Below are 25,439 nucleotides of genomic sequence, written 5' to 3'. Positions count from 1 at the left end.
GAGAAACACAGTGGTCATTTACTGAGCTATGGATATCAGAGATACCAACCATGAAATAAATGCCTCATTCATTTGCAATAAACTTACAGCGATGATACAGAAAAGACTTTCAAATGCTTCCTTGACCTGTAAATGAAAAATTTGGACATATTTTTAAAACTCTTACACTAATTCAGCCTTATACCTTGGGAGTGCTTTAACATTTAGCTTAAATTGTCTATAGTAGTAGTGTTAGAGTTAACTTTTGCCTTTTGAGAATACTCTATTAAAGTAACTGTATTAATATCAATCATTTTCATTATACATTATTTCTTTAATTTGAGCCCTTTCAACCAGAAATAATTGGATATGTCTTATCACTTAAAGGAAGGTAACCCAATTGATTAATTTTTAAAAAACGTAATATTCCTACTATTTGCTTTGTTCTTTTTCTTTTGGTGAATTACAGAGAATGCAAAATGGAGAATGAAGATAAGAAGCAAGAACTCCTTGAAATGGATCAGGCACTTAAGGAGAGAAATTGGGAACTAAAGCAAAGAGCAGCTCAAGTTAGTTTTCTTACTTATAATTTAATGAAATTTTCTGTTACAGTGCAGTCACACAGGGTTTCAGAGGTCACCACTTTTTGGCAAAATGGACATTTTTAAAGCATATATGTTTTTCTGTGCACATTAATATATTTTTTTAAAGATTTGTTTGTTTGTTTATTTATTTATTTATTTATTTATTTATTTATTTATTTATTTATTTATTTATGATAGACACACAGAGAGAGAGGCAGAGACACAGGAGGAGGGAGAAGCAGGCTCCATGCTGGGAGCCCGACCCGGAACTCGATCCCGGGACTCCAGGATCACGCCCTGGGCCAAAGGCAGGCACTAACCGCTGAGCCACCCAGGGATCCCGCACATTAATATTTTAAAAATTAGAAATATATCTTCATCTTGCTATTTTTATAGCAAGTGGATTTTTGAGAATGAAGGTTAGCTTAGTGTTTGAACCTTTTGATCTCTTATATTACTGCACATCAGGAGACAATGGGATTAGAAGAGTTACTCTAACTCCTTTAAATAGTGTGTTTGTTGGAGGAACAAAAATATTCAAAAGGTATTATTTAGCAGCATCTTTTTTAAAGTCTTTATTTCTTAGACCAATTTTAGGTTCACAGTGACATAGAGCAGAAGGTACAGAGATTTCCCATATACTCCTTGTTGCCATAAACACTCAGCCTTCCCCATTATCAACATTCCCCACATGAGTGGTACATTTGTTAATAGTTGATGAGCACAAACATAATCACCCAAACCCCATAATTTACATTACAGTTCACTCTTGGTGTATACATTCTCTGAGTTTGGACAAATGTTTAATGACATGTATCCATCATTATGGTATCATCCAGGGTATTTTCACTGCCCTAAAAATCCACAATGCTCCACCTAGTCATCCTTCTTCCTCTTCCCCAATCCTAATAACCACTGATTTTTTTATTGTCTCATTTTCCCTTTTCCAGAATGTCATATAGTTGAAATCATATAGTACATAGTCTTTTCATATTGAGTTATCTCAGTAATATTCATTTAAGTTTTCTCTACATCTTTTCATTGCTTGATACCTTATTTCTTTTAGCACTGAATAATATTCCATTGTCTAGGTGTACTACAGTTTACTTACCTACTGAAGGACATCTTGGTTGCTTCTAAGTTTGACAATTATAAATAAAGCTGCTGTCAACATCTGTGTACAGGTTTTTGTGTAGATATAAGTGTTCAACTCCTTTTAATTACCAAGGGCCAAGGTTGCTGGATCATATGGTAAGATTATGTTTAGTTTTTAAAAACACTTCCAAATTGTGTTCCCAAGTGGCTTGTACCATTTTTGCATTCTTACCAGCAATGAATTTGAATTCCTGTTGCTCCACGTTCTGGGTAGCATTTGATGTTGTCAGTGTTTTGGATTTTGGCCGTTCTAATAGGGGTATAGTGGTATCTCCTTGTTAATTTGCACTTCTCAGATGACATATGACATAGGGGGTATTTTCCTCTGCTTATTTTTCTATCTGCATATCTTCTTTGTTGAGGTGTGTTACTGTGTTTGGCTCATTTTTTAATTGAGTTGTTTGTTTTCTTATTGTTGGATTTTAAGAGTTCTTTGTATATTTTGGATACAAGTGCTTTTTCAGAGGTGTTTTTTACAAATATTTTCTTCCAGTTTGTGGCTTTTATTCATAGTCTTTTGACACTAGCTTTTACAGAGCAGAAGTTTTTAATTTTAATGATGTCCAGCTTATTAAGTATTCCTTTCGTGAATTGTACCTTTGACTTTGTATCTAAAGAGTCCACCCATGGTCATCCAAGATATTCCTCTGTTATCTTCTAGAAGTTTTATAGTTTTGCAAGCTATATCTAGGTCTATGATCCACTTTGAGTTAATTTTTGCAAAAGGATGTGGTCTAGATTTATTTTTTTGCATGTTGTCCACTTATTCTAGCACCATTTGTTGAAAAGACTTATTTCTCCATTGTATTGCCTTTGTTCCTCTGTCAAAGGTTAGTTAACATAGTTTCTAGATTCTATTCTGTACAATTATTTATTCACCTGTTTTGGTTTGGGTTTTGTTTTTTTTTGTTTTGTTTTGTTTTTTGCCAGTACCACAGTCTGTTTACTGTAGCTGTTTAGTGTCTTGAAGTCAGATAATGTCACTTTTCCAACTTTGTAATTCTTTAGTATCATGTTGGATATTCTGGATGTTTTACTCTCCATGTAAGCTTCAGAATCAGTTTGTCAATATCCACAAATTAACTTGCTGGAATTTTGATTGGAATTGCCTTGAATGTATAGATTTAGTTAGGAAGAACTGACATCTTGAATCTTGATGATACTGAGTCTTTCTGAGTCTTCCATGAACATGGACTCTATTTGTTTTCTTTAATTTCTTTCATTGGAGTTTTATAGTTTCTCTTTATAGATCTTATATATATTTGGTTAGAGTTATAACTAAGTATTTTGTTTTGGGAAGTGCTAATGTAAGTCATATTATGTTTTTAATTTCAAATTCTTGTTCATTGCTGGTACCCAGGAAAGTGACTTATGTGTATTCCTTGTATCTTACAACCCTGCTATAATCACTTACTAGCTCTAGGAATTATTTTGGCAAATTTTTTGGATTTTCTCCCTAAATGATTATGTCATCTGTAAACATAGTTTTGTATTCCTTCCTAATACGTATATCTTTTATTTCTTTTACTTGTCCTACTGCAGTAGCTAGGACTGCTAGGACAGTGTTGAAAAACAATAGTGAGAAAGAATATCCTTGCCTTGTATCTGATCTTAGTGGGAATGCTTTGAGTTTCTCACCATTAAGTATGAAACTAGCTGTTGTTTTTCTGTAGATATTCTTTATAGAGTTGGAGAAGTTCCACTCTATTCCTCATCTACTGAGAGTTTTTATCGTGAATGGGTGTTGAAATGTTTTTGGTTTGGGTATTAGGATAGTACTGGCCTCATAGAATGAATTAGAAAGTATTTCCTCTGCTTTTGTCTTCTGAATTGGATTGTAGAGAATTGGTATAATTTCTCTCAGTGAAGCCATTTGGACCTGCTGCTTTCTATTTGGGAATTAATTAAAATCTATTTGGGAATTTAATTAATTAAAATCATTAATTTCTTTAATAAATATAAGCTTATTTAGGTTGTCTTTTCTTGGGAGTTTTGGCAGATTCTGTCTTTCAAGTAATTTGTGTATTTCACCTAATTTTATTAAATTTGTAATCAGAAAGTTGTTATAGTATTCCTTATCCTTTTAATGTCTTTGAGAGTTTTATTAATATCTTCTCTTTCATTTCTGATTACTAATTCATGTCCACTCCGTTTTTCTTAGCCTAGGTAGGGGCATATTGATTTTATTGATCTTTTCAAGAATCAGCTTTTGGGTTTTGTTGATTTTCTCTCTTTATTTCCTAATTTTAGTTTAACTGATTTGTGCTGTTTTATTTTTTTCTTTTTTGTTTACTTTAGATTTAATTTCATCTTCTTTTTCTAGCTTCCGAAAGTGGAAGCTTAAATGATTGATTTCAGATCTTTTCTTCTTTTCTAATATATGCATTTAATGCTGTACATTTTCCTCCAAACACTGCTTTTGCTACATTCCACAATTTTTGCTATGCTACATTGTATTTAGCAGCTTTTACCTAGCATAAAATGAGAAATCATTTATTTGTCATTTATGAACATAGTTGTAGCTTTAAGATTCTATAATACAAGGCTTAAGATTTAGTATTAATAAGCAATTAATATTTTTCTGACTTTTTAAAATAATTTGAGGTGAGTTTATGTTTCAGTATTATCTACTGTAAACAATTTTAAAACACATTCCAAGCATGCAATTTTTTATGTTATAATAAAGTTGAGTAATAGTTTAATGTTACTTTTGTATTGAGGTTACACATTTGGATATGACTATTCGTGAGCACAGGGGAGAAATGGAACAGAAAATAATTAAATTAGAGGGTACTCTGGAGAAATCAGAATTGGAACTTAAAGAATGCAACAAACAGGTAAATTATTTTAAATTACATGTTTTATATTGTTTTTAAAAACAACATTTAAAAATTTGTTATTTTTAAAATGACATTCACATAATGTGGCTTTTTTATAAAATACATACAATAAAAATACTACATAATTTTAATCCCCTTGTGCATGCTACTTTAAATTCATTTTTCTCTTAACTTTTTCCCCAGGTTTATTGACCTATAATGACAGAAATTGCATATATTTGAGGTGTACAATGTTTTGATATACACTGAAATAATTATCACAATCAAGCTAATTAACATATCCACCTCAGTTATTTTAATTATTTATTTTTGCTGAGGATGCTTAAGATCTATTTTCTTAGCAAATTTCAAGCATACATTTATTACTAACTATAGTTATGTGCCATACATTGAATTTCCAGAATTTACTTATCTTTTTCAACTGAAACCTTACATACCTTAACCAACATTTCCTCATTTTCCTCACTCCTCAGCCCCTGGTAATTACCCTCTTAATGTTATTTTAAATGTAGTTTTTCTTGTCTCAGTGTGTCTACCTATTTACCATCATGTGTACATGTTTGAATATGTATAAAATATCTCTGGAAGGATTTCTAATTCTCTTAACTAATGTGGTTGCCACTAAGGAAAGAACACAATGGAAAGGGAACTTTGTTTTCACTAACTATATTTGTCTCCTCTTGCACATATTACCTATAAAACAACTTGTAAGGCCATGTAACATTTGTTTTCTTGACCCCAATTTTCCTTTCTTATACAAATGTGATTGAGACTTTCATTTCTTTTGGTATATTGTAGGTATACAAGAATTCTGATGTTAATGTCTAAGTTATGGTGATCTTAAAAACACATTTTTATATTTTACTACTTGATATATATGTATTTGACACTTGACTTACTTGGACTGCAGTTATGATTAAAGAATTTTTCCGGGCAGCCCTGGTGGCTCAACGGTGTAGCACCACCTTTGGCCCAGGGCGTGATCCTGGAGACCCAAGATCGAGTCCCACGTTGGGCTCCCTGCATGGAGCCTGCTTCTCCCTCTGTCTGTGTCTCTCATGAATGAATAAATAGAATCTTTAAAAAAAGAGAGAGAGAATTTTTCCTTAGCTACATTAATATTGCTCTGTTTAAATTTCAGATAGAAAGTTTGAATGAAAAATTGCAACATTCCAAAGAACAGCTTCGAGAAAAAGAATTTGTAACACTACAAAATGAACAGGAGATAAGCCAACTGAGAAAGGAAAATGAACGAACACAACAAAAGATGAAAGAAATGGAAAGTGTAAGCAAATTATTTTCTGCCTAAGGAACAAAGTAAAATTATATAAAAAGTGATATAAATCTTTATGTTTTAAACCAGTTGGTTTCAATATATAGAAACTGTGCCATAAATATTTTTAGGCTAATTATTTGTGTCAGATAATTATTAGTTTCTTTGATCTTTTTAAGTATTTTACTCTGATGTTCCAGTCATAGGCAAGGGCATCATCGTACTTCTCTTTATATTGCCTGCAGGCATCGACATGATATCTCTCACATAGTAAATGCACAATATGTGCTCACTTGGTCAACAAATATTTATTGAGAACATACTGTGTGATAGAGCTGGAGATACAGATATTGATAAGATATACTCATTTGTCCTTGAGGAACTCCATCCAGAGAATAAATGAACAGATGACAATTGTACATGAAGTTTGATGACTTCGTATCATCAGTTTGTCTGTGTTGACTGGTGAACCCATTCTACCGACTTGCCTTTTTATTTTTATTTTTTTTTAATATTATTTATTTATTTATTCATGAGAGACACAGAGCATGAGAGAGAGAGGCAGAGACACAGGCAGAGGGAGAAGCAGGCTCCCCATAGGGAGCCTGATGTGGGACTCGATCCTGGGTCTCCAGGATCACAACCCAGGCTGAAGGCAGCACTAAACTGCTGAGCCACCCGGGCTGCCCCCACTTGCCTTTTTAAAAAGTGAATTTGCTTCTAAGAGCTCTCATAGATGTAATTTCTTTTTGTTTTTAAATACTGTACTCAACTTTAAAACTTCATATAAGCTCTTTATTGTGTTTGATTATCTGATTGCTCCAGTAGAATGTAGAATCCATAAGGTTAGCCATTTTTGTCTCTTTTCACTTATAAGTCCTCAGTACCTAAAACAGCACATATTACATAGTAAGTAAGCATGAATAAATATTTGTTAAATTCTTTTTTTTTTAAGATTTTATTTATTTATTCATGAGAGACACAGAAAGAGAGGCAGAGATATAGGCAGAGGGAGAAGCAGGCTCCTCGCAGGGAGCCCAATGTGGCACTCGATCCCCGGACCTGGGATCATACCCTGAGCCAAAGGCAGACTCTCAACCACTGAGCCACCCAGGCGTCCCAATATTTGTTGAATTATATACTATACACAAATTAAGCAGGATCTGTGAGAACAAGTTTGGACCCCAGGGAAAACAAAATAATTATTGGCCCAATCATTTCATGTTTCTTAACAAAAGCTGGCTAAAAATAGTTACATGAAATTTATATTGATATGTAATACAGTTAGACCCAAGGTTCCATTCCATACATCAGGATCCTAATGATTTGTACTCATTTCTTTCCTTCTTATCAGCCCTAAAGTCAAGTGTCATTACCTACCTTCTAATCTCCCTCACTAAGCTAATTTAGAACTAACTTACTTTTCACTGATTTTTTTTCCTCTAAGAAGATAATACTAGGGATTTAGCTTAGTAATGTGGAAGTGTTTAGGAAGGAGTATCAGTCCCAGTGACAAATTTTACTTTTACAGAGAATAAGGTCATGACCTTAACACAAACATGTGGATTAATGGTTAGTTTCAGGTATTCATGCCAATACATTCTCTATTTGTAAAATGAATAATCAGATATTAGCTTCTTTTTTCTCTCTATATTATTATGTTTTCTGCCATGTTATATTCACAATGATAAAGGATTATACAACTTGCATATTAGTCATGCAAAATATATCAGTTAGTCCCAGATTTATTATAGTACATTTTCTTATCATTAAAAAGGAAAAAAGCATTTTCTAAGTATCAGTTTCACAGTGTGGATGATATGCATTGTATGTTCAATTTTATAGAGACCGAGTTGGGATGGGGGAAATCACTTATTAAAAGAGAAATCAGAATAAGAAATAAGTTATCTATATTATTTAATTTTGAAACCTACAAATATTTTGTGTATCTCAGGTTATGAAAGAACAGGAACAGTACATTGCAACTCAGTACAAGGAAGCCATAGATATGGATCAAGAATTGAGGCTGACTCGGGAGCAGATGCAGAACTCTCATACAGAACTGATGGAAGCTCGTTGTCAACAAGTTCAAGCACAGAGAGAAATAGAAAGGCTCTCTAGTGAACTGGAGGAAATAAGGCAACTCTCTAAAGAAAAAGTAATCCCTATTCTAAATAATTTTACCTTACTAAAAATCTTTAAAATTTTAGCATTTACGTTTTTAAATTGTAGATTGTATTAACTGTGTTACACTAAATTTATGTAATGCCACTGAATTTACACTTAAAACTGGTTAAAGTGGTAAACTTTATGTTACAGATATTTTATTGAAATTTTAAGAAGAAAAATGTTATATTTAGCATAGCTTAGTAATACAACTAAGAAATCCTGCAGAACTGAGCTTTAGCCAAACTAATTAGTCTTTAGTAAATTGCATTATAAAGTACTTTTAGACTTTGAAATGAATTTAACCTATCATTTGAGGGAAAAAAAGTTAATCTTTTTTGAGTAAAATTTTTACATTTGTAGCTACTGTTATAAGTGAAACTGATAATCTAAAGTTATAGCTGTTATGAAGCCTGTAGTCCAGAACCCTTAGGAAGAGAAATTGCTTTTATTTCTCTTTTGCAAGAACAATAATATAAATTATTTTCCCTCAGTATTTGTTAGAAGATTAACAACTCTGCTTAAAAAATGCTTGGATTGATATGGTTAAGTTAATTACCTAGACTTTGAGAAAAATGTATTTATTGGTGTTTCAGGAAAGTGCCTGTGGATTTCTGCTTTTTATTATGGTTACTGATATAGTATAAGAATGTGTTAAAGTAACTTTTAATTTTGGTAAACTTAATGCTTTTTATTCACATTTCTTTTTTTTTTTTTTTTATTCACATTTCTGATTAGTTAGACTAATAAGGAATATATAAGGAATTTTTATTAGAATATATTAGGCATTTGGAAGTCTCCTAGGAAAAGCTCCTGAGAAGCTATCTACTTTCATCTCTGTCCTTATCAGTAGTATCTAAGTATAATACAATTGATTTTATGTGGATAAGGTAAGCTTAATTAATCAAAAAGTGAGTGCAAGTAGGGACTTATTTAAAGTGAGTTTATTTTTTTTCAAGTTTTATTTAAATTCAAACTAGTTTCAGGTGTAGAATTTAGTGATTCAGCACTTACATACAACATCCGGTGCTCATCACAAGTGCCCTCCTTAATCTCCATCACCTATTTAACCCTTCCTCCTATCTACCTCCCCTCTTGTGACCATCAGTTTGTTCTCTATAGTTAAGAGTCTGTTTCTTGATTTGCCTCTCTTCTCCCTCATCCCTGAATGTTTATTTTGTTTCTTAAATTCCACATATGTGTGAAATCATATGGTATTTTGTCTTTCTCTGATTTACTTCACTTAGCATAATTCTCTCTAGCTCTATCCATGTCATTACAAATGGCAAGATTTCATTCTTTTTTGTATGGTTGAGTAACATTCCATTGTGTGTGTGTGTGTGTGTGTGTGTACCACCTCTTCTTCTTCTTTTTTTTTTTTTAACGATCCTATTTATTTATTCATGAGAAACAGAGAGAGAGAGAGAGACAGAGGCATATGCAGAGGGAGAAACAGGTTCCCTCTTGGGACCCTGATGCAGGACTTGATCCCAGGACTCCGGGATCACAACCTGAGCCAAAGGCAGACGCTCAACCACTGAGCCACCCAGGTGACCCTATACCACCTCTTCTTTATCCATTCATCAATTGATGGATATTTGGGCTTTTTCCATAATTTAGCTATTGTTGATGCTATAAATATCAGGGTGCACGTATCCCTTCAAATCAGTGTTTTTGTATCCTTTGGATAGATAAATGCCTAGTAATGCATTGCTAGATACTAAGGTAGTTCTATTTTGACCTTTTTGAGGAACCTCCATACTGTTTTCCAGAGTAGCTGCATCAGTTTGCATTCCAACTGACAGTGTAAGAAGGTTCCCCTTTCTTTGCATCCTTGCCAACACCTGTTGTTTGTGTTGTTGTTTTTGGCCATTTTGAGATGATATTTCATTGTAGTTTTGATCTGTTAGAAGGACAGTTTAAGATAAAATATTTCAACTCAAAACTCAGAGTTATATGTTCATATGTAAATCTTTTAATTTAGGACTAAACCTTATTTTTTGTGTGTATGGGTAGGGCCTTTGATTAGAATTGCACCCACTTTTTGCATTCCATACTCCTATTCCATCATCTGTTTCCAATTTTCATTTTAAAGTAAAAGGAGGATTAAAAAGACATTTGTAAATCAGTCAGAATATAACGTCTTTTGTTTTACATGGGGTTTCTCACAGCATTTTACAACTATTTTCACTGCTTTAATTGGGTAAAAAATGTTTATGACTCATTCATTGAGCTGCTTCAAAGCATATAACTTTCTTTTCATATAAAAACTTTCTTTTTTGCATGTGTATTTCCTCAATGTTCATACATAATGTATATTAGAATTGCACACTTACAATCACAAGCACAACTAGTATAAATAGGTTTGGGTAAATACACAACTGACTTTTTAAAAATACTTTTTTTATTTGAGAGAGAGCACACCAGTGGGGGGAAGGGACATAGGGAGAAGCTGACTCCTCACTGATCACAACCCAAGTGAAAGGCCGATGCTTAACTGACTGAGCCACCCAGATGCCCCACAACTGACCCTTGATAAGCAAACAGTGCATCTGGTGAACAAAATGCACAGGGAAACCTTAGAGTAGACTTACCTGCCAAAGTTCAACATGCTTTGGTTATTCATTTGTTTTACAGAATGCATTGGTTAGTGAACTTCCATTATTTTATAAACAATATACTATTACAATACAATCCCATTCATGGTTTCTTCAATGTCTAGATTTTAAAGTACATCATTTAATAAGTTAACTTTGTGTATGAGTGCTTATATAGTATTATAAAAGATTAAAGTACTTCCATAAATGCACATGATTGGTTTAGCTATGGTAACCAAATAAATAACCTTTCCTTAATATGTTATTTTTAAGGAAGCTCATGGACACCATTTAGCTGAAGAGTTGGGGGCTTCTCAAGTACGTGAAGCTCATTTAGAAGCAAGAATGCAAGCAGAAATCAAGAAATTGTCAGCAGAAGTAGAATCTCTCAAAGAAGCTTATCATCTGGAGGTAAAGAAAGATGTAATTTGTTCTAGTATTCCCTGCTAAAGAGGATTGACCTATCTGGACAAAAGTATAAATCTAGCTTCTAAATGTTCGTTATAGAATAACTCATTGTGGTCCTCATTTCTGGTAGCTTAATATAACTTTCACTTCATATCCAGTGAGATAACATACTGTGGGGTTAAGAGCTTAAATTCTTGAGGCAGGCAGTCTAAATTTCACCTTATCATTTAGCACTTATGTGACCTTGAACAATTAACATCTCTAAAATGGGTGTAATAATCATATGTACCTCATAGAACTGTGTTGAGGATTAAATGAATAGAGTTTAAAGTTCTTAGACAAGAGGCTGGCTCATCATCATCATCCATCACCATCATCAGTTATAAAATAGCACCTGACAAAACTGGAGATACTCAGTAAACAGCATAAGCAGTTTCATGTGACATGAATCTATAATGCTTTGCAATTTCCAACATTTGTTCTGATAGTGAATTAGATAGGCAATATTAGAACTTGGTGCTTTTTATCTACTAGTATCTCCTGAGCCTTTATAGAAATGAGCAGTTTTAGCAATTAGAATAGCATTTCTTGTCTTTTTAAAAAACTACATTTAAAGATATCTAAAATGTATGTATTAAACCTAAATCAATTACTTATGGAGTTCTAATAAAGCATTTTTCTGTTTCAAGGATTACAAATACATTTATATTGAACTCCTTTCAAAGGAGTTTGGGACTATTTTTGTGAGGGATTGGTAGGGCTTGTAGTCCATCTTGTCTTGCTTAAATGCATTTAGATTCAGATAGCTTTGAAAATGTTGTGTCTGCCAAATAACACACATTCGCAAGCTGAATCCAAATAGTAGGCTAAGCGATTTCAATCCTTGGTCTTTAGAGACAAGTGGAATGCTATTGGATTCAACATAATTATTTAATAAATATTAGCTACTCAATCAAGTGACCATCAGTAATAACTAGTCCAGCTCAACTGTTTATCAGCAAGTATTCTTTGGAGTTTTATTATGTAGACTGTTCTGACTCAATTTTTTACTTTAAGTTTTATAAGCCCTCTGAAATGATTCATAAGCAGGTAGTACATGAAATGAATTGTAAAAATAGGTTTTACTACTGCTGTTTAATATTTGTTACAAATGTCTTATATACGTATGATATAAAAATTTGTAATGTTTTTATCCTCTTTGGTGCTTGACAAAAATTTATTTTTAAAGCATATGTTTGAATATAAAAATGAAGGAATATGGCATTAAAGCAACAGAGTTAGTAAGAAAATGTTCAATAATTTTTAACAGCATTTTAAAAATTACAGGTTTCAGAATTGTCAGAAAAATAACTTAATAGTAATTGCAAAACCATTGATATTTTTAATAAGAATTAGATTTTTTTTAAGTTTTCATTATGGAAAATTTTGAAAGAATGGTATAAATCCTCCTATATTATTCAACTTTAGTAATTGTCAACTAATGTGATTTCACTATAAGTATGTTGACTGTTTCTTTTTAAAAGAGAATACTTTTTAGAATGAAAAAGGAGGGCTGTTTGTAACTACACCAGAACACCAGGCATAAAACCTGATCCATCTTAAGCAAACTGGGAAGTATGATCACCATATCTTTAACCTCACTCACTTCCCTTCCCCCACATACCTCATTCTATTTTGTGTGGGGTTTCTTTAAAGATTTTATTTATTTGAGAAAGATAAAGAGAGAACACAGCAGGGGGAGGGGCAGAGGGAGAAGCAGACTCTCCGCTGAGCAGGGAGCTTGATGTGGGAGTTGATCCCAGGACCCAGAGATCATGACCTGAGCCAAAGGCAGACACTTAACCAACTGAGCCACCCAGGTGCCCTCATTCTATTTTGAAGCAAATCCCAGACATCATTATTTTATCAGTAAACAGTTCAATAAGTATCTCTAAAAGATAAGGGCTATTTTTTAAAAACATAACCACATTATTATCACACTTAAAATTTGACAGTAATTCCTTAATATTATCAAATACCCATTATTTGTTCACATATTCCCAAATGTCACAAAAATATCTGTACAATTAAGTGGTTCAAATCAGGATCAAAAAACAGCCCATTATATTTGGTTAACTGTTACTCGGTAAATTTAAGACTATTGGTTTCTTCTTCCCTTTTTATCCTCTAATTGGTTATTTGTTGAGACGTCAGATGTGTATACCTATAAACAGAATTTACTTTAGTATAGAGGCATCTGGGTGGCTCAGTGGTTGAGCGTCTGCCTTTGGCTCACATTGTGATCCCAGAGTCCTGGGATTGAGTCCCGCATCCAGCTCCCTGCAGGGAGCCTGCTTCTCTCTCTGCCTGTGTCTCTGCCTCTCTTTCTGTGTCTCTCATGAATAAATAAATCTTAAAAAAAAAAACAAAACTTACTTTAGTATAAATGGAAGTGAAAAGTATTAGAATGTTTTTGAAACCAACTCCACTCAGTTTTTTTTCTTTGTCAATTTTGGGGCTGTATAGATGATTTCACATCAAGAGAACCATGCAAAGTGGAAGATTTCTGCTGATTCTCAAAAGACTTCTGTTCAGCAACTAAATGAACAGTTAGAGAAGGCAAAACTGGAATTAGAAGAAGCTCAGGACACCGTAAGCAATTTGCATCAGCAAGTCCAAGACAGGAATGAAGTAATTGAAGCTACAAATGAAGCATTACTTATTAAAGTAAGTAAACATATAAAAGTACATAAGACACATCAGTGAAAAAGTACATTTATGACTTATTTTCCCTGTCCTTGTAGTTTATAGAGGAAAATATGACCAAATGTTGACCAGTTTTAATAAAAAACATTTTATTAAGAAGACATTGGATGTGGGAATTATGAATATGATGTATATCATATTACCACAGGAGAAATAATTTATAAATGTTCAAACACAAACTTCTCATTTTTTAGATTTCTTTTTTTTTTTTGTAAGAACATTTAAGTCCTATTTTCTTAACAAATTTCACAAGTACAATACAGTATTACCAACTATAGTCACCATGTTGTACTTTAGATCCTCAGACCTTATTCATCTTTTAGCTAAAAGGTTGTACTGTTTTATACTAACCTCTTACTATTTCCCCCACCACCCAGCAACCCCTTTCCTACCTGCTGTTCCTGAGTTTGATTCTTTTTTTTAAGATTCCACATATCAATGATAACCGTGAACTATTTGTCTTTCTCTATTTTGTTTTATTTAGCATAATGCCCTCAAGGTCCATCCATGTTGTTACAAATGGCAAAATGTCCTTCTTTCTCATGGCTGAATAATATTTCATTGTGTTTATGTACACACTATATCTTTATCCATTCATCTTTTGATGAACACTGGTTGTTTGCCTATCTTGACTAAAGGGTTCTGTGAATGAACTTAGGAGTGTATCTATCTTTTTGATATCCTGTATTATTTCCCTTTGTGTATATACACAAAATTGGTGTAGTAGGATCATATTTGTAGTTCTAACTTTAATTTTTTGTGGAATCTCCATACTGTTTTCCACAGTGGCTGTCCTAATTTGCATTCCCACAAACAGTGCACAGGGATTCCCTTGTCTCCACACCCACATCAACGCTTGTTATCTCTGGGTTTTGATGGTTTTTTTGTTTTCTGTTGTTTTAATACTAGCCATTCTGACAGAGGTGAGGTAATATCTTATTGTGGTTTTGATTTGCATTTCCCTGATAATGAGTGATGTTGAGCACCTTTTCACGTGCATGTTGCCCATCTGTATGTCTTGGAAAAGTATCTGTTCAGTTCCTCTGCCGATTTTTAATTGGATTGTTTGGCTTTTGAGTTGTATGAATTTTTTATAGATTTCAGATATTCACCCCTTATCAAATATATGATTTGCAGAGATTTTCTCCTATTCTGTAGGTTGCCTTTTCATTTTATTTATTTTATTTTATTTTTTTTGCCTTTTCATTTTATTGATAGTTTACACTGCTGTGCAGAAGCTTTTTAGTTGGATAAAGTCCCATTTGTTTATATTTGCTTTCATTACCTTTGCTTTTGTGTCAAATCCAAAAAACTATTGCCAGACTTGATGTCAAGTAGCGTAACCCCTATTTTTTCTTCTAGGAGATTTATGCTTTCTGAACTTAAATTTAAATCTTTCGTCCATTAGGAGTTGATTTTTGTGTTCAGTATAAGACAGTGATACAGTTTCATCCTTTCTGCATCTATCAGTTTTCCCAGCACTATTTATACTGATACTATCCTTTTCCCATTGTGTATTCTTGGCTCCTTTGTCACAAATTAACTTGCTATATATGCATGAGCTCTTTCCTGGACTGTTCTGTTGATCTGTGTTTCCATTTCTATGTCAGTACCATACTCTTTTTTTATTACTATAGCTTTGTAATATAGAATGAAATGAAGAAATGTGATGCCTCCAGCTTTCTTCTTTTTTCTTAAAATTACTATAGATAGATGGGGTCTTTTCTGGTTCCATACAGACTTTAGGATTGTTCTATTTCTTTGAAAAATGCCATTGGAATTTGGATTCCAATGGGGATTAAAGTGAATCTGTAGATTGCTTTGGATAGTATATTAATATGTACCCTACAATTTTATTGAATTAATTTATTCTAACCATTTTTTATGGAGTTTTTAGTGTTTTCTATATATAATATCATGTCATTTGCAAACAGAGACAGCTTCTTTCCAATTTGAATACTTTTTTTTTTTTAAGAGGGAGTGGAAAGGGCAGAAAGAAAGGGAGAGAAAGAATCCTAAGCAGGCTCCTTGCCCAGCACAGAGCCTGACATGAGGCTTGATCTCACAACCCTGAGATCATGACCTGAGCCAAAATTAAGAGTCAGATGCTTAACTGACTGAGCCACCCAAGTACCCCTTATCTTTCTTTTTCCTAATTGCTCTGGGTAGGATTTCCAGGATTATGTTGAATAAAAGTGGCAAGAGTGTCCTTGGTCTTACCGGATGTTGAATTTTTTCAAATGTTTTTTCTGCATCTATTGAGATGATCTTAAGATTTTTATCCTTCATTTTGTTAATGCAGTGCATCACACTGATTTTTTTTTTTGCAGATAATCTAACCATCCTTGCATTGTTAAATTCAAATTTTCTGCTATTTTGATGAGGAATTTTGTATCTATATTCATCAAGGATATTGGTCTCTGCTTTTCTTATAGCTTCCCTGTCTAGTTTGATATCAGGATGACACTGGCCTTATAAAATGAGTTTGGAAGGATTCCCTTCTTTTCTGTTTTTTGTTTGTTTGTTGTTTGTTTGTTTTTTGGAAGAGTTTGAGAAGGGTTGATATTCTTCCTTAAATGTTTGGTAGAATTTATGGCGGATGTCATCTGATCCTGGGCTTTTGTTTCTTTGGAAGTTTGGAAAAATTAATTACTTACCCAATTTCCTTACTATTAATCAGTTTTTTCACATACTCTATTTCTTCATGATTGTCTTGGTAAATTTTATGTTTCTTAGAACTTACAAGTTTCTTCCAGGTTGTCCATTTGTTGGCATATAAGTCTTCATATCAGTCTCTAATGATTCTTTGTATTTGTTTGGTAGCAGTTGAAATGTCTCTCATTTCTGATTTTATTTATTAAAGCCCTTTTTTTTTTCTTGGAAAATCTAGCTAAATATTTGTATTTTGCTTATCTTTTTAAAAGCTTTTTTATCAGTTTCATTGATCTTTCCTGTTGTCTTTTTAGTCTCTCTGATCTGTTATTTTCCCTTCACCTAACTTTGGGCTTAGTTTATTTTTTTTTTTTTCTAGTTCCTAAAAGTGTGAAGTTAGCTTATTTGCGATCTTATTTTCTAATGTAGGTGTTTAGCACTATGAACTTCTCTTTTAAAAATGTTTTTGCTGTATCTCATAATTTTTGGTATGTTGTATTTCCAATTCTCATTTATTTCAAGATAATTTTTTAAAAATTTCTTTAGCCTATTGTTTGGTAGCATATTTTTTAATCCCCACATAATTGTGAATTGTCAATTTTCTTGTAATTTATTTCTAGTTTTATACTATTGTGTTTGGAATATATTAATATTTCAGTCTTCTAAAATTTACTAAGACTTGTTTTGTGGCCTAACACATGGTTTACTTTGCAGAATGTTCCTTGTATGCTTGAGAAGAATGTATACAGGCTTTGTGCTGTATGGAATGTTCTACAAATGCTTATTAAGTCCATTTGATCTTATGTGCAGTTCAAGTCTAGTTTTTCCTTATTGAGTTTTCTGCCTTGATTTATCCTTTGATGAAAATGGGATATTCAAGTCCTCTCCCATTATTATATTTCTGTATTTTTCTCCCTTCAGGTCTGTTAATATTTGCTTTATATATTTAGGTGCTTCTATGTTTTTTTGGTCCATAAAAATGCATGTCCATAAAATTATATTTACATAATATACTTATTAGATTGATCCTTTTATCATTACATAATGATATTGTTTGTCTCTTCCTACTGTTTTGGCTTAAAGATAATTTTTTCTGATGTAAGTATAGCTACTCCAGTATCCTTTTGATTTCCATTCACATGAAATATATATTTATCTCTTTTATTATTAAATTTTTAAAATTTTTTATTTAATTTTTAAAAAGATTTTACTTATTTATTCATGAGAAAGAGAGAAAGAGAGGCAGAAACAGAGGCAGAGGGAGAAGCAGGCTCCATGCAGGGAGCCCAATGTGGGACTTGATGCTGGGACCGTGGGATCATGCCCTAAGCCAAAGGATGCTCAACCGCTGAGCCACCCAGGCATCCCAATTTTATTTTATTTTGAATTTCAGTACAGTTAGCATACAATGTTATATTGGTTTCAGTTGTACAATAGAATTATTCAACATTTCCATACATTACCCTGTGCTCATAAAAACAAGTGTACTCCTTAATCCCCATCACCTGTTTTACTCATCTGTTTTCTTAATTTCTCTTTCTATTACTTCATTAGTAGTATATAGAAATATGATGGGTTTCTGAATATTGATTTTTATATTCTGCAACCTTATTGAATTCATTTATTTTCCAGTAGTTTTTTTGGTAGAGTCTTTCGGGTTTTCTATACATAGTATCATGTCATCTGCAAATAGTGAAAATTTTACTTCTTACTAATTTGGCTGCCTTTTTTCCTTGTCTGATAACTATGGCTAGGATTTCCAATACTGTGTTGAATTAAAGTGGTGAGAGTAGACATCCTTGTCATATTCCTGGTTGTAGGGGAAAAGATCTCAGTTTTTCACCATTGAGTATGATGTTAGCTATGAGTTTTTGACATACGGCCTTTATTATGTTGAGGTATGTTCCCTCTAAACCTTTGTTGACAACTGATGTATTATTGAACACTACATCTGAAACTAATGATGAGCTGATATATTAGTTGTTTCAGAGCACTACATCTGAAACAACTATATGTTGACTAATTGAATTTAAATTTAAAAAATTTAAAAAACACTACTTTGGGAAAAAAATAAACCTACTTTGTTAAGTGATTTTATCATGAGTGGATGAATGGATGTTGTACTTTGTCAATGCTTTTTCTTTGCCTATTGAAATGATCTTGTGGTTCTTATCATTTCTAGTGTTGATATGATGTATTACATTGATTTATGAATAGCAAACCACCCTTGCAACCCCAGAATAAATCTCACTTGATGGTGGTGAATGAACTTTTTTAATGTATTGTTGGATTAAGTTTGCTAATATTTTGTTGAGGATTTCTGCATCTCTGATAGATTTTTTTAAATGTATTCTGTCTCTATTGAGGGTGTCACTGAGGTCCTCCACTCTTTTCTCAAGTCCAGTGAGGATCTTTATGACTATTAGTTTAAATTCTCCATCAGGCATATTATCTTTGTTTCATTAGCTCTCTTGCTGTGATTTTGTCCTCTTTCATTTGAGATGGATTCCTCTGCCTCCTCATTTTGTCCTTCTGTGTCTGTTTCTGTGTTTGGAAAGTCAGCTATGTCTTCTGATCTTGAAAGTCACAGCCTTATGAAGAAGAGGTCCTGTATCTGACCCCACACTGCACTATTCCCTATTCACCAGAATTTCATGCTCCAGAAGTGTCTTTTATGTGTGTTCTACGGTTGTGGCTGAGCTGCATTTGCCTTCAGTCTATTCATCTGCAATGGCTGTCTTTGCCTGTTGTGGACAGGGTTTGGTCCCTGTGTTATTAGTTGGCCAGTCTGGGGCTGCCTCGGGCTTGGGTTGGGTCAGACCAGGCATTTGCTAGAGCTACAGTAGCACTGATCTGCAGGATACCCTCCGTGTGTTGTCCCCAAGAAGCTTTTGTTGGTGGGCAAGGCCTGCAGTCAGACCAGATGTCTGCCCCCAGCCCACCTCTGGGGCCACAGTTGTACTGATATGTGTGGTTATCTTCCCCTCTTCCTGGAGCAAGAGGCACTTTGGAGTGGTGGTGGCCCCTGTCAGGGCTGCTTTCACACTGCTAACTTGTACCACCACTTTAGATAGATTCCTGTCAAGGGCAGGTCTGCAGGAGAATACAGGGGTGGGATGCACAGTATTTGCTAGTCTATGGGAGGGGACTTGGAGCCACTTTTGAAAACTTGCCCAGGCTAGGTTGCATAGGGCAAATCCGCAGGACATAGGGATAGGGCACACTGTTAGCAAACTAGGTGGAAAGTGTTTGAGCTGCACTGGTTCCCACAAGTGTCTTATTTATCTAGGCTGGGGGGCAAGGGAGGGAAGTGGCTTCCAGCAGCTCTTGTGTTCTTAGAGCCTTCCAAAGATTCCTGCCCCCTCCAATACACACACCCTGAGATTAGTAAACTGATCTCCCTCTCATTTACCCCAGGCAGTTTTTCAAACTGCTGCTTCTATGCTATATCTTTATGGGACTGTTTGCTGCTCTGTCTCTCTAAGGGTGGGGCTCTACCCTTCCAGCTCCTCTCCCAGAGTCCAGCCTGCTGATTTTTAAAGTTCCACTGATGGTAAGAACTCACAGAGTTGAGCCCCTAAAGTTTTCAAAGCCAAATGTTACAGGGATTCATCTGGTATACCAGGGCAGGTCCCCTGGGGTTCTGGCATAGAGTGTGTTCCTCTCCATGCCCACAGTATCATTCCCTCCAGACAGTCCCACTGGTCAGTTTGGCTCCCAACCAAGTCTCCTTCCTTCCTACCCTCTTCTTTGTGGCCTCTTCTCTACAGTTAGCAGTAGAGAATCTGTTCTGCTAGTCTTTGGGTCATTTTCTGGATTAGTTACCCTGATGTGTGTGTTATCTAGTTGCATCCGTGGGATGAAGTGAGCTTAGGATCCTCCTACTCGGTCTTTCCAGGAACTCCTCCCTATGTCTTTTTTTTTTTTTTTTAAGATTTTATTTATTTATTTGTGAGAGACACAGAGAGAGAGACAGAGAGAAAGGCAGAGACACAGGCAGAAGGAGAAGCAGGCTCCCCGCAGGGAGCCTGACGTGGGACTGGATCCCGGGACTCCAGGACCATGCCCTGGGGTGAAGGCAGGTGCTAAACCGCTGAACCACCCAGGGATCCCCCCTCTCTATGTCTTTTAATTGTTTATATTAGAGTTACCTACCATCAGAACATTAGAGTGTTCTGAATTTAACTGTATATTTACTTTTACCAATGAGACTGAAACTTTAGTGTTTTCCTGGTACTATTTAGATTTTTTTTTTTTTCAGCTTGAAGAATTCCCTTTAAAATTTAGTGTGAGTCCAGTAGAGATGAATTCCTTTAGCTTTTCCTTGTTTGGAAAATGCTTTAACTTTTAATTCTGAAGGACAGCTTTGCCAGGAAGAGTATTATTGGTTGGCAGGTTTTTTTCTTTCACCACTTTTAATATATCATGCCACTCTCTTCTTGCCTATGATTTTTCTTTTGACTGTTTCACAGGAGTTTCCTTATATATAAGAAGTAGTTTTTCTCTTACTGCTTTTCAGATTCTCTCATTGTCTTTGATTTTTGACAATTTAATTATAATGTGTTTCAGTTTGGGTCTCTGGATTCATCATATCTGGAATTCTCTGTGCTTCCTGGATCTGGAGGTCTATTTCTTTTCTTAAGTTAAAGAAGCTTTTGTCCATTACTCTTTAAATAAACTTTGTAACTCTCAAAGTCACTGTTAACTGGCTCTAAAGTCTAGACTGAAGAAGAGTTAAGGAGGACAGAATAGGGGATCCCTGGGTGGCTCAGCAGTTTAGCGTCTGCCTTTGGCCCAGGGTGTGATCCTGGAGTCCTGAGATCGAGTCCTGCATTGGGCTCCCTGCATGGAGCCTGCTTTTCTCTCTATCTTTCTCTCTCTTTCTCTCTCTGTCATGAATAAATAAATAATTTTTTTTAAAAAAAAGGACAGAATAAAAAAAAAGCTAATAGACGAGCAGAAGCTGGCATAACTATAACAATTAGAAGTAGCTATAAATAATAGCAGTTCCACTGACAGCAGCAGTAAATGACAGAACAGAAACAGAAGTGAGGGAGAAGGAAGAATGTTGGAGGCAACTGATCTTTCCAGCTCACTTAGTACCCTCATAAATACCCTATTATGAGGTTAACTGGAACAAGGGCAAAGCTTAGACCATTTTCTGAGAGTGCTAACAGCCTTACTATATTATGGCATGCTGTAACAGTGACCACAACAGTGATCTTCTTTGAGTCTTAAGAAAAAGTTGAATTAGGTTTAAAGGTATACTACATTTCATTATAAGAACTAAATATTAAACTGAAAGCTACATGGATTCCTACTTATCTGAGATACCACAATCCTCAATTATGGCTAAATAACTCTGTAGCTAGAGTTAAAAAATATCAACTGCACCCAAGCTGTGGGTGTCAATTCTATAGCTACTTTATTAATTGTGATTATAAGAATGTAAATACAAGATTTACTACAAAAATTGGCACTCTGGCCACTTGAGGTTTTTGGGGGGTTTGTTTTGTTTTGTTTTGTTTTTGGCCACTTGTAAATAACTTTTACCAGATGAAGTAACAGATATCAAAGAACTGAAATAATCATGTTAAACTTTCATTTTGTAATGTATTCTGTGATTATGAGTTTTAGTAAGTATAGTATTTTTAGAAAGAATAGAAACTATCAGGGGGATCCCTGGGTGGCGCAGCAGTTTGGTGCCTGCCTTTGGCCCAGGGCGCGATCCTGGAGACCCGGGATCGAGTCCCACATCGGGCTCCCAGTGCATGGAGCCTGCTTCTCCCTCTGCCCTGTGTCTCTGCCTCTTTCTCTCTCTCTCTGTGACTATCATAAATAAATAAAAATTAAAAAAATTAAAAAAAAGAAACTATCAGATTAAAAGTCACTAATACCTATAAGAAAAGGAAAAATGTATTTGAACAGAAGACTACTACACATTATTTGTGTCTTCTCTTCATTTTTTTAGGCTTTATGATTTTTCAGTACATGTAGTCTCATTCTTAGGATTCCAAAGTTGGGTCAGAGGACCCAAATGAAGGACATGGAAAAATAATAAGAATGAAAAGCTTAATATTTAATCAGTCCTTACTAAAAGGCTTTTCTTTGAAAAATTTCTGGTGTAATGAAGCTTTTGTATAATGAGAATATGTGAAGCAGAGTAGTTAATATAGATTTATTTCCTATAAGGAATTCTGAAGGGAGAAGTTTTTCATATGTATATATATTTTAGGTGAGCAAAATATAGTGTATCATTATACTTAGGAAAAGAAATTTTTAGATGTAACATTTCAGCCTTAAATAGAAACTGATACTGTCATTAGCAGTTTAAAAAGAAAAACTGGTATAAGGAAAATCTAGTTATCAGGGAATTCCTTAGTATAGTTTTAACATATTTCAAGTGAACATATTTGTCCCAAAATGAAGGGTTTAAACAGAGCTTTGAAATATCTCTTGGGTTGCTGCTATAAAAGAAATTTGTGTTCTGGGCAGAAGGTTGACTTAAGAAATCATGGATGGACTCTTAGAAGACATTTAAGTAACTTATTCATTTAACAAAAATGTATTGAACACCTATATATTTTTCTACAGGAATCAGAATTAACCAGATTACAAGCCAAAATTTCTGGACGTGAAAGGGCAGAAGACATTAAGTTTCTACCAGCCCTGCTTGCATCTGCAACAGAAATTATGCCTGACATTCAAGATCCAAAATTTGCTAAACATTCTCACACAGCCTTTTTCAAGTGTAGAAAACTGCGTCGCTCTATTAGTGCCAGTGACCTTAATTTCAAGACTCATAGTGATGAAGATCTTTCCGAAGAATTACTGCAGGACTTAAAAAAAATGCAGTTAGAACAGCCTTCAACATTAGAAGAAAGCCAGAAGGATCTGACTTATACCCAGTCAGACTCATTTAAACCTCTCACATATGACCTAGAAGATGATAGTTCTGAGAATAATGACTTCAGTACTCTCAGTGGAATGCTAAGATACATAAACAAAGAAGTGAGACTATTGAAAAAGTCCTCTATGCAAACAGGTGCTGGTTTACCTCAGGTATGTATGTCATATATTCAAAGTTATAATAATTTGTCTCCAATGAATATAATTTTGTTATTTGTAGAAAAATATATTTAAATGAAGCATGCCGGGCAGCCCCAATGGCTTAGCGGTGTAGCGCCCGCCTTCAACCCAGGGCATGATTCTAGAGACCCGGGGTCTAGTCCCATGTCGGGCTCCCTGCATGGAGCCTGCTTCTCCCTCTGCCTATCTCTCTCTCTCTCTTTCTGTGTGTGTCTCTAATAAATAAATAAAATATTAAAAAAAATAAAGCATGCCATTGAGTGATATACAAATATTGGAAGTTCAAAAAAAATCCATTGTAAGTAGGGTTGAAAATTTAGCTTTGATTAAAATAGCCTATACATTTGATTAAATATATAATCTTTATATTTGATTAAAGAACTAAGTCTGCTTCATATTAGAAAAGTATTTTGAACTCTAGAATAACATTGTTCCTTGAATAGTGCAGGGTTTAGGGCCACTGACTCTTTCATCCTGCCCTGCAGCGCAGCTGAAAATTCATGTGTAACTTTTGACTTTCCCAAAACTTAACTGGCAATAGCCTGTTGACTAGAAGCTTACTAATAACCTGAACAATTTAATTCATTTTGTATGTTATATATATTATATACTGTATTCATACAATAAAGTTAGAAAAAAAATCATAAGAAAAAGTACATTTACAGTACTGTATTTTATTTATTGATATCATAAGTTTGTATCATCTGTTTATAAGATTGTCAGTACCTACATCAATATTGTCTTATACAAAACACTGTAGATGTTATATGTGTAACTAACATTAGATATCAAAAATGAAAAGATAATATGAAAAATTTGTATTTATTTACAGATATAATATGTATTGATAAGGAAGCAGTAGCAATATGAATGCTTTATGGTAGTCTAACCTATACACAAATAATGAATCATAAAATTTTTATGGCAAACAATATTCTAATCATATTCATAACAGTATTGAAAAAAGTGTTACTTTTTTTTAAAAACCACTTATCTGTAATGATGGGCTGCTATGCACCTTCCTCATTGACTAGAGAGAAGGGCACACTCTATGGTAATGTTACTCTTTGAAAGCAAAGTTATAAAAACAGTAAGAAAGCTAACACATTATTGATTTTAGGGGGGGATCTCTCTATTTCCTGGATCTGAATGCCTGTTTCCCTTCCCAGATTAGGAAAGTTTTCAACTATGATTTGTTCAAATACATATTCTGGCCCTCTGGCCCTTTCGGCGCCCTCGGGAACCCCAATTAAACTGTAGGTTTTTCTTCCTCAGGCTGTCGTTTATTTCCCTTAATCTGTCTTCATGGTCTTTTAATTGTCTGTCTCTTTTTTCCTCAGTTTCCCTCTTTGCCATCAACTTGTCTTCTGTGTCACTCACTCGTTCTTCCATCCTGTTAACCCTCGTTAAGACTTCTAGTTTGGATTGCATCTCATTCAATTGATTTTTAATTTCTGCCTGATTGGATGGATCTAAATTCTGCAGTCATGAAGTCTCTTGAGTCCTTTATGCTTTTTTCTAGAGCCACCAGTAGCTGTATAATAGTGCTTCTGAATTGGCTTTCTGACATTGAATTGTAATCCAGATTTTGTAACTCTGTGGGAGAGAGGACTGTTTCTGATTCTTTCTTTTGAGGTGAGGTTTTCCTTCTAGTCATTTTGCTTAGTGCAGAGTGGCCAAAAACAAGTTGTATTGGGAAAAGGAGAAAAAGAGAGAGAAGGAAAGAAAAGAGAAAGAGAAAAAAGAAAAAAAGGAAGAAAAAAGGAAAAAAGAGAAGAAAAAGAAAAAGAAAAAGGGGGAAAAAAGGGTGGGGGAAGCAATCAGAAATCAAAAAGAGAAAAAAAAAAAAAAAACACGGGGGAGTATCTTCTGATTCTGTATACTTTAAGTCCCTTGACTTCCCCTGGAACTTGTCCGTCTAGCTGGTCTTCTGGGGGAGGGGCCTGTTGTG

The 25,439-nt window shown here is 34.3% G+C and overlaps 1 protein-coding gene across 15 annotated transcripts in view; it reads left to right on the top strand.

The window, feature by feature from the left end:
* Window positions 1–25,439, top strand: part of CCDC18 (coiled-coil domain containing 18) — a 106,364-nt gene that overhangs the window by 63,752 nt on the left and 17,173 nt on the right. For 14 of the 15 annotated variants that reach the window (XM_025417608.3, XM_025417614.3, XM_025417610.3 and 11 more), the window contains 7 exons: window positions 449–548; window positions 4,439–4,555; window positions 5,700–5,843; window positions 7,786–7,989; window positions 10,868–11,005; window positions 13,508–13,708; window positions 22,994–23,461. In XM_025417608.3, coding sequence (XP_025273393.3) covers window positions 449–548; window positions 4,439–4,555; window positions 5,700–5,843; window positions 7,786–7,989; window positions 10,868–11,005; window positions 13,508–13,708; window positions 22,994–23,461 — 1,372 coding nt within the window. The remainder of the gene's footprint in view (window positions 1–448; window positions 549–4,438; window positions 4,556–5,699; window positions 5,844–7,785; window positions 7,990–10,867; window positions 11,006–13,507; window positions 13,709–22,993; window positions 23,462–25,439) is intronic. The other variant, XM_035718010.2, reaches the window with a different exon arrangement.

The sequence above is a fragment of the Canis lupus genome, chromosome 6 (assembly GCF_003254725.2).
Source record: "Canis lupus dingo isolate Sandy chromosome 6, ASM325472v2, whole genome shotgun sequence".
NCBI lineage: Eukaryota > Metazoa > Chordata > Mammalia > Carnivora > Canidae > Canis > Canis lupus.
This window is presented reverse-complemented; position numbering and strand designations above follow the sequence as displayed.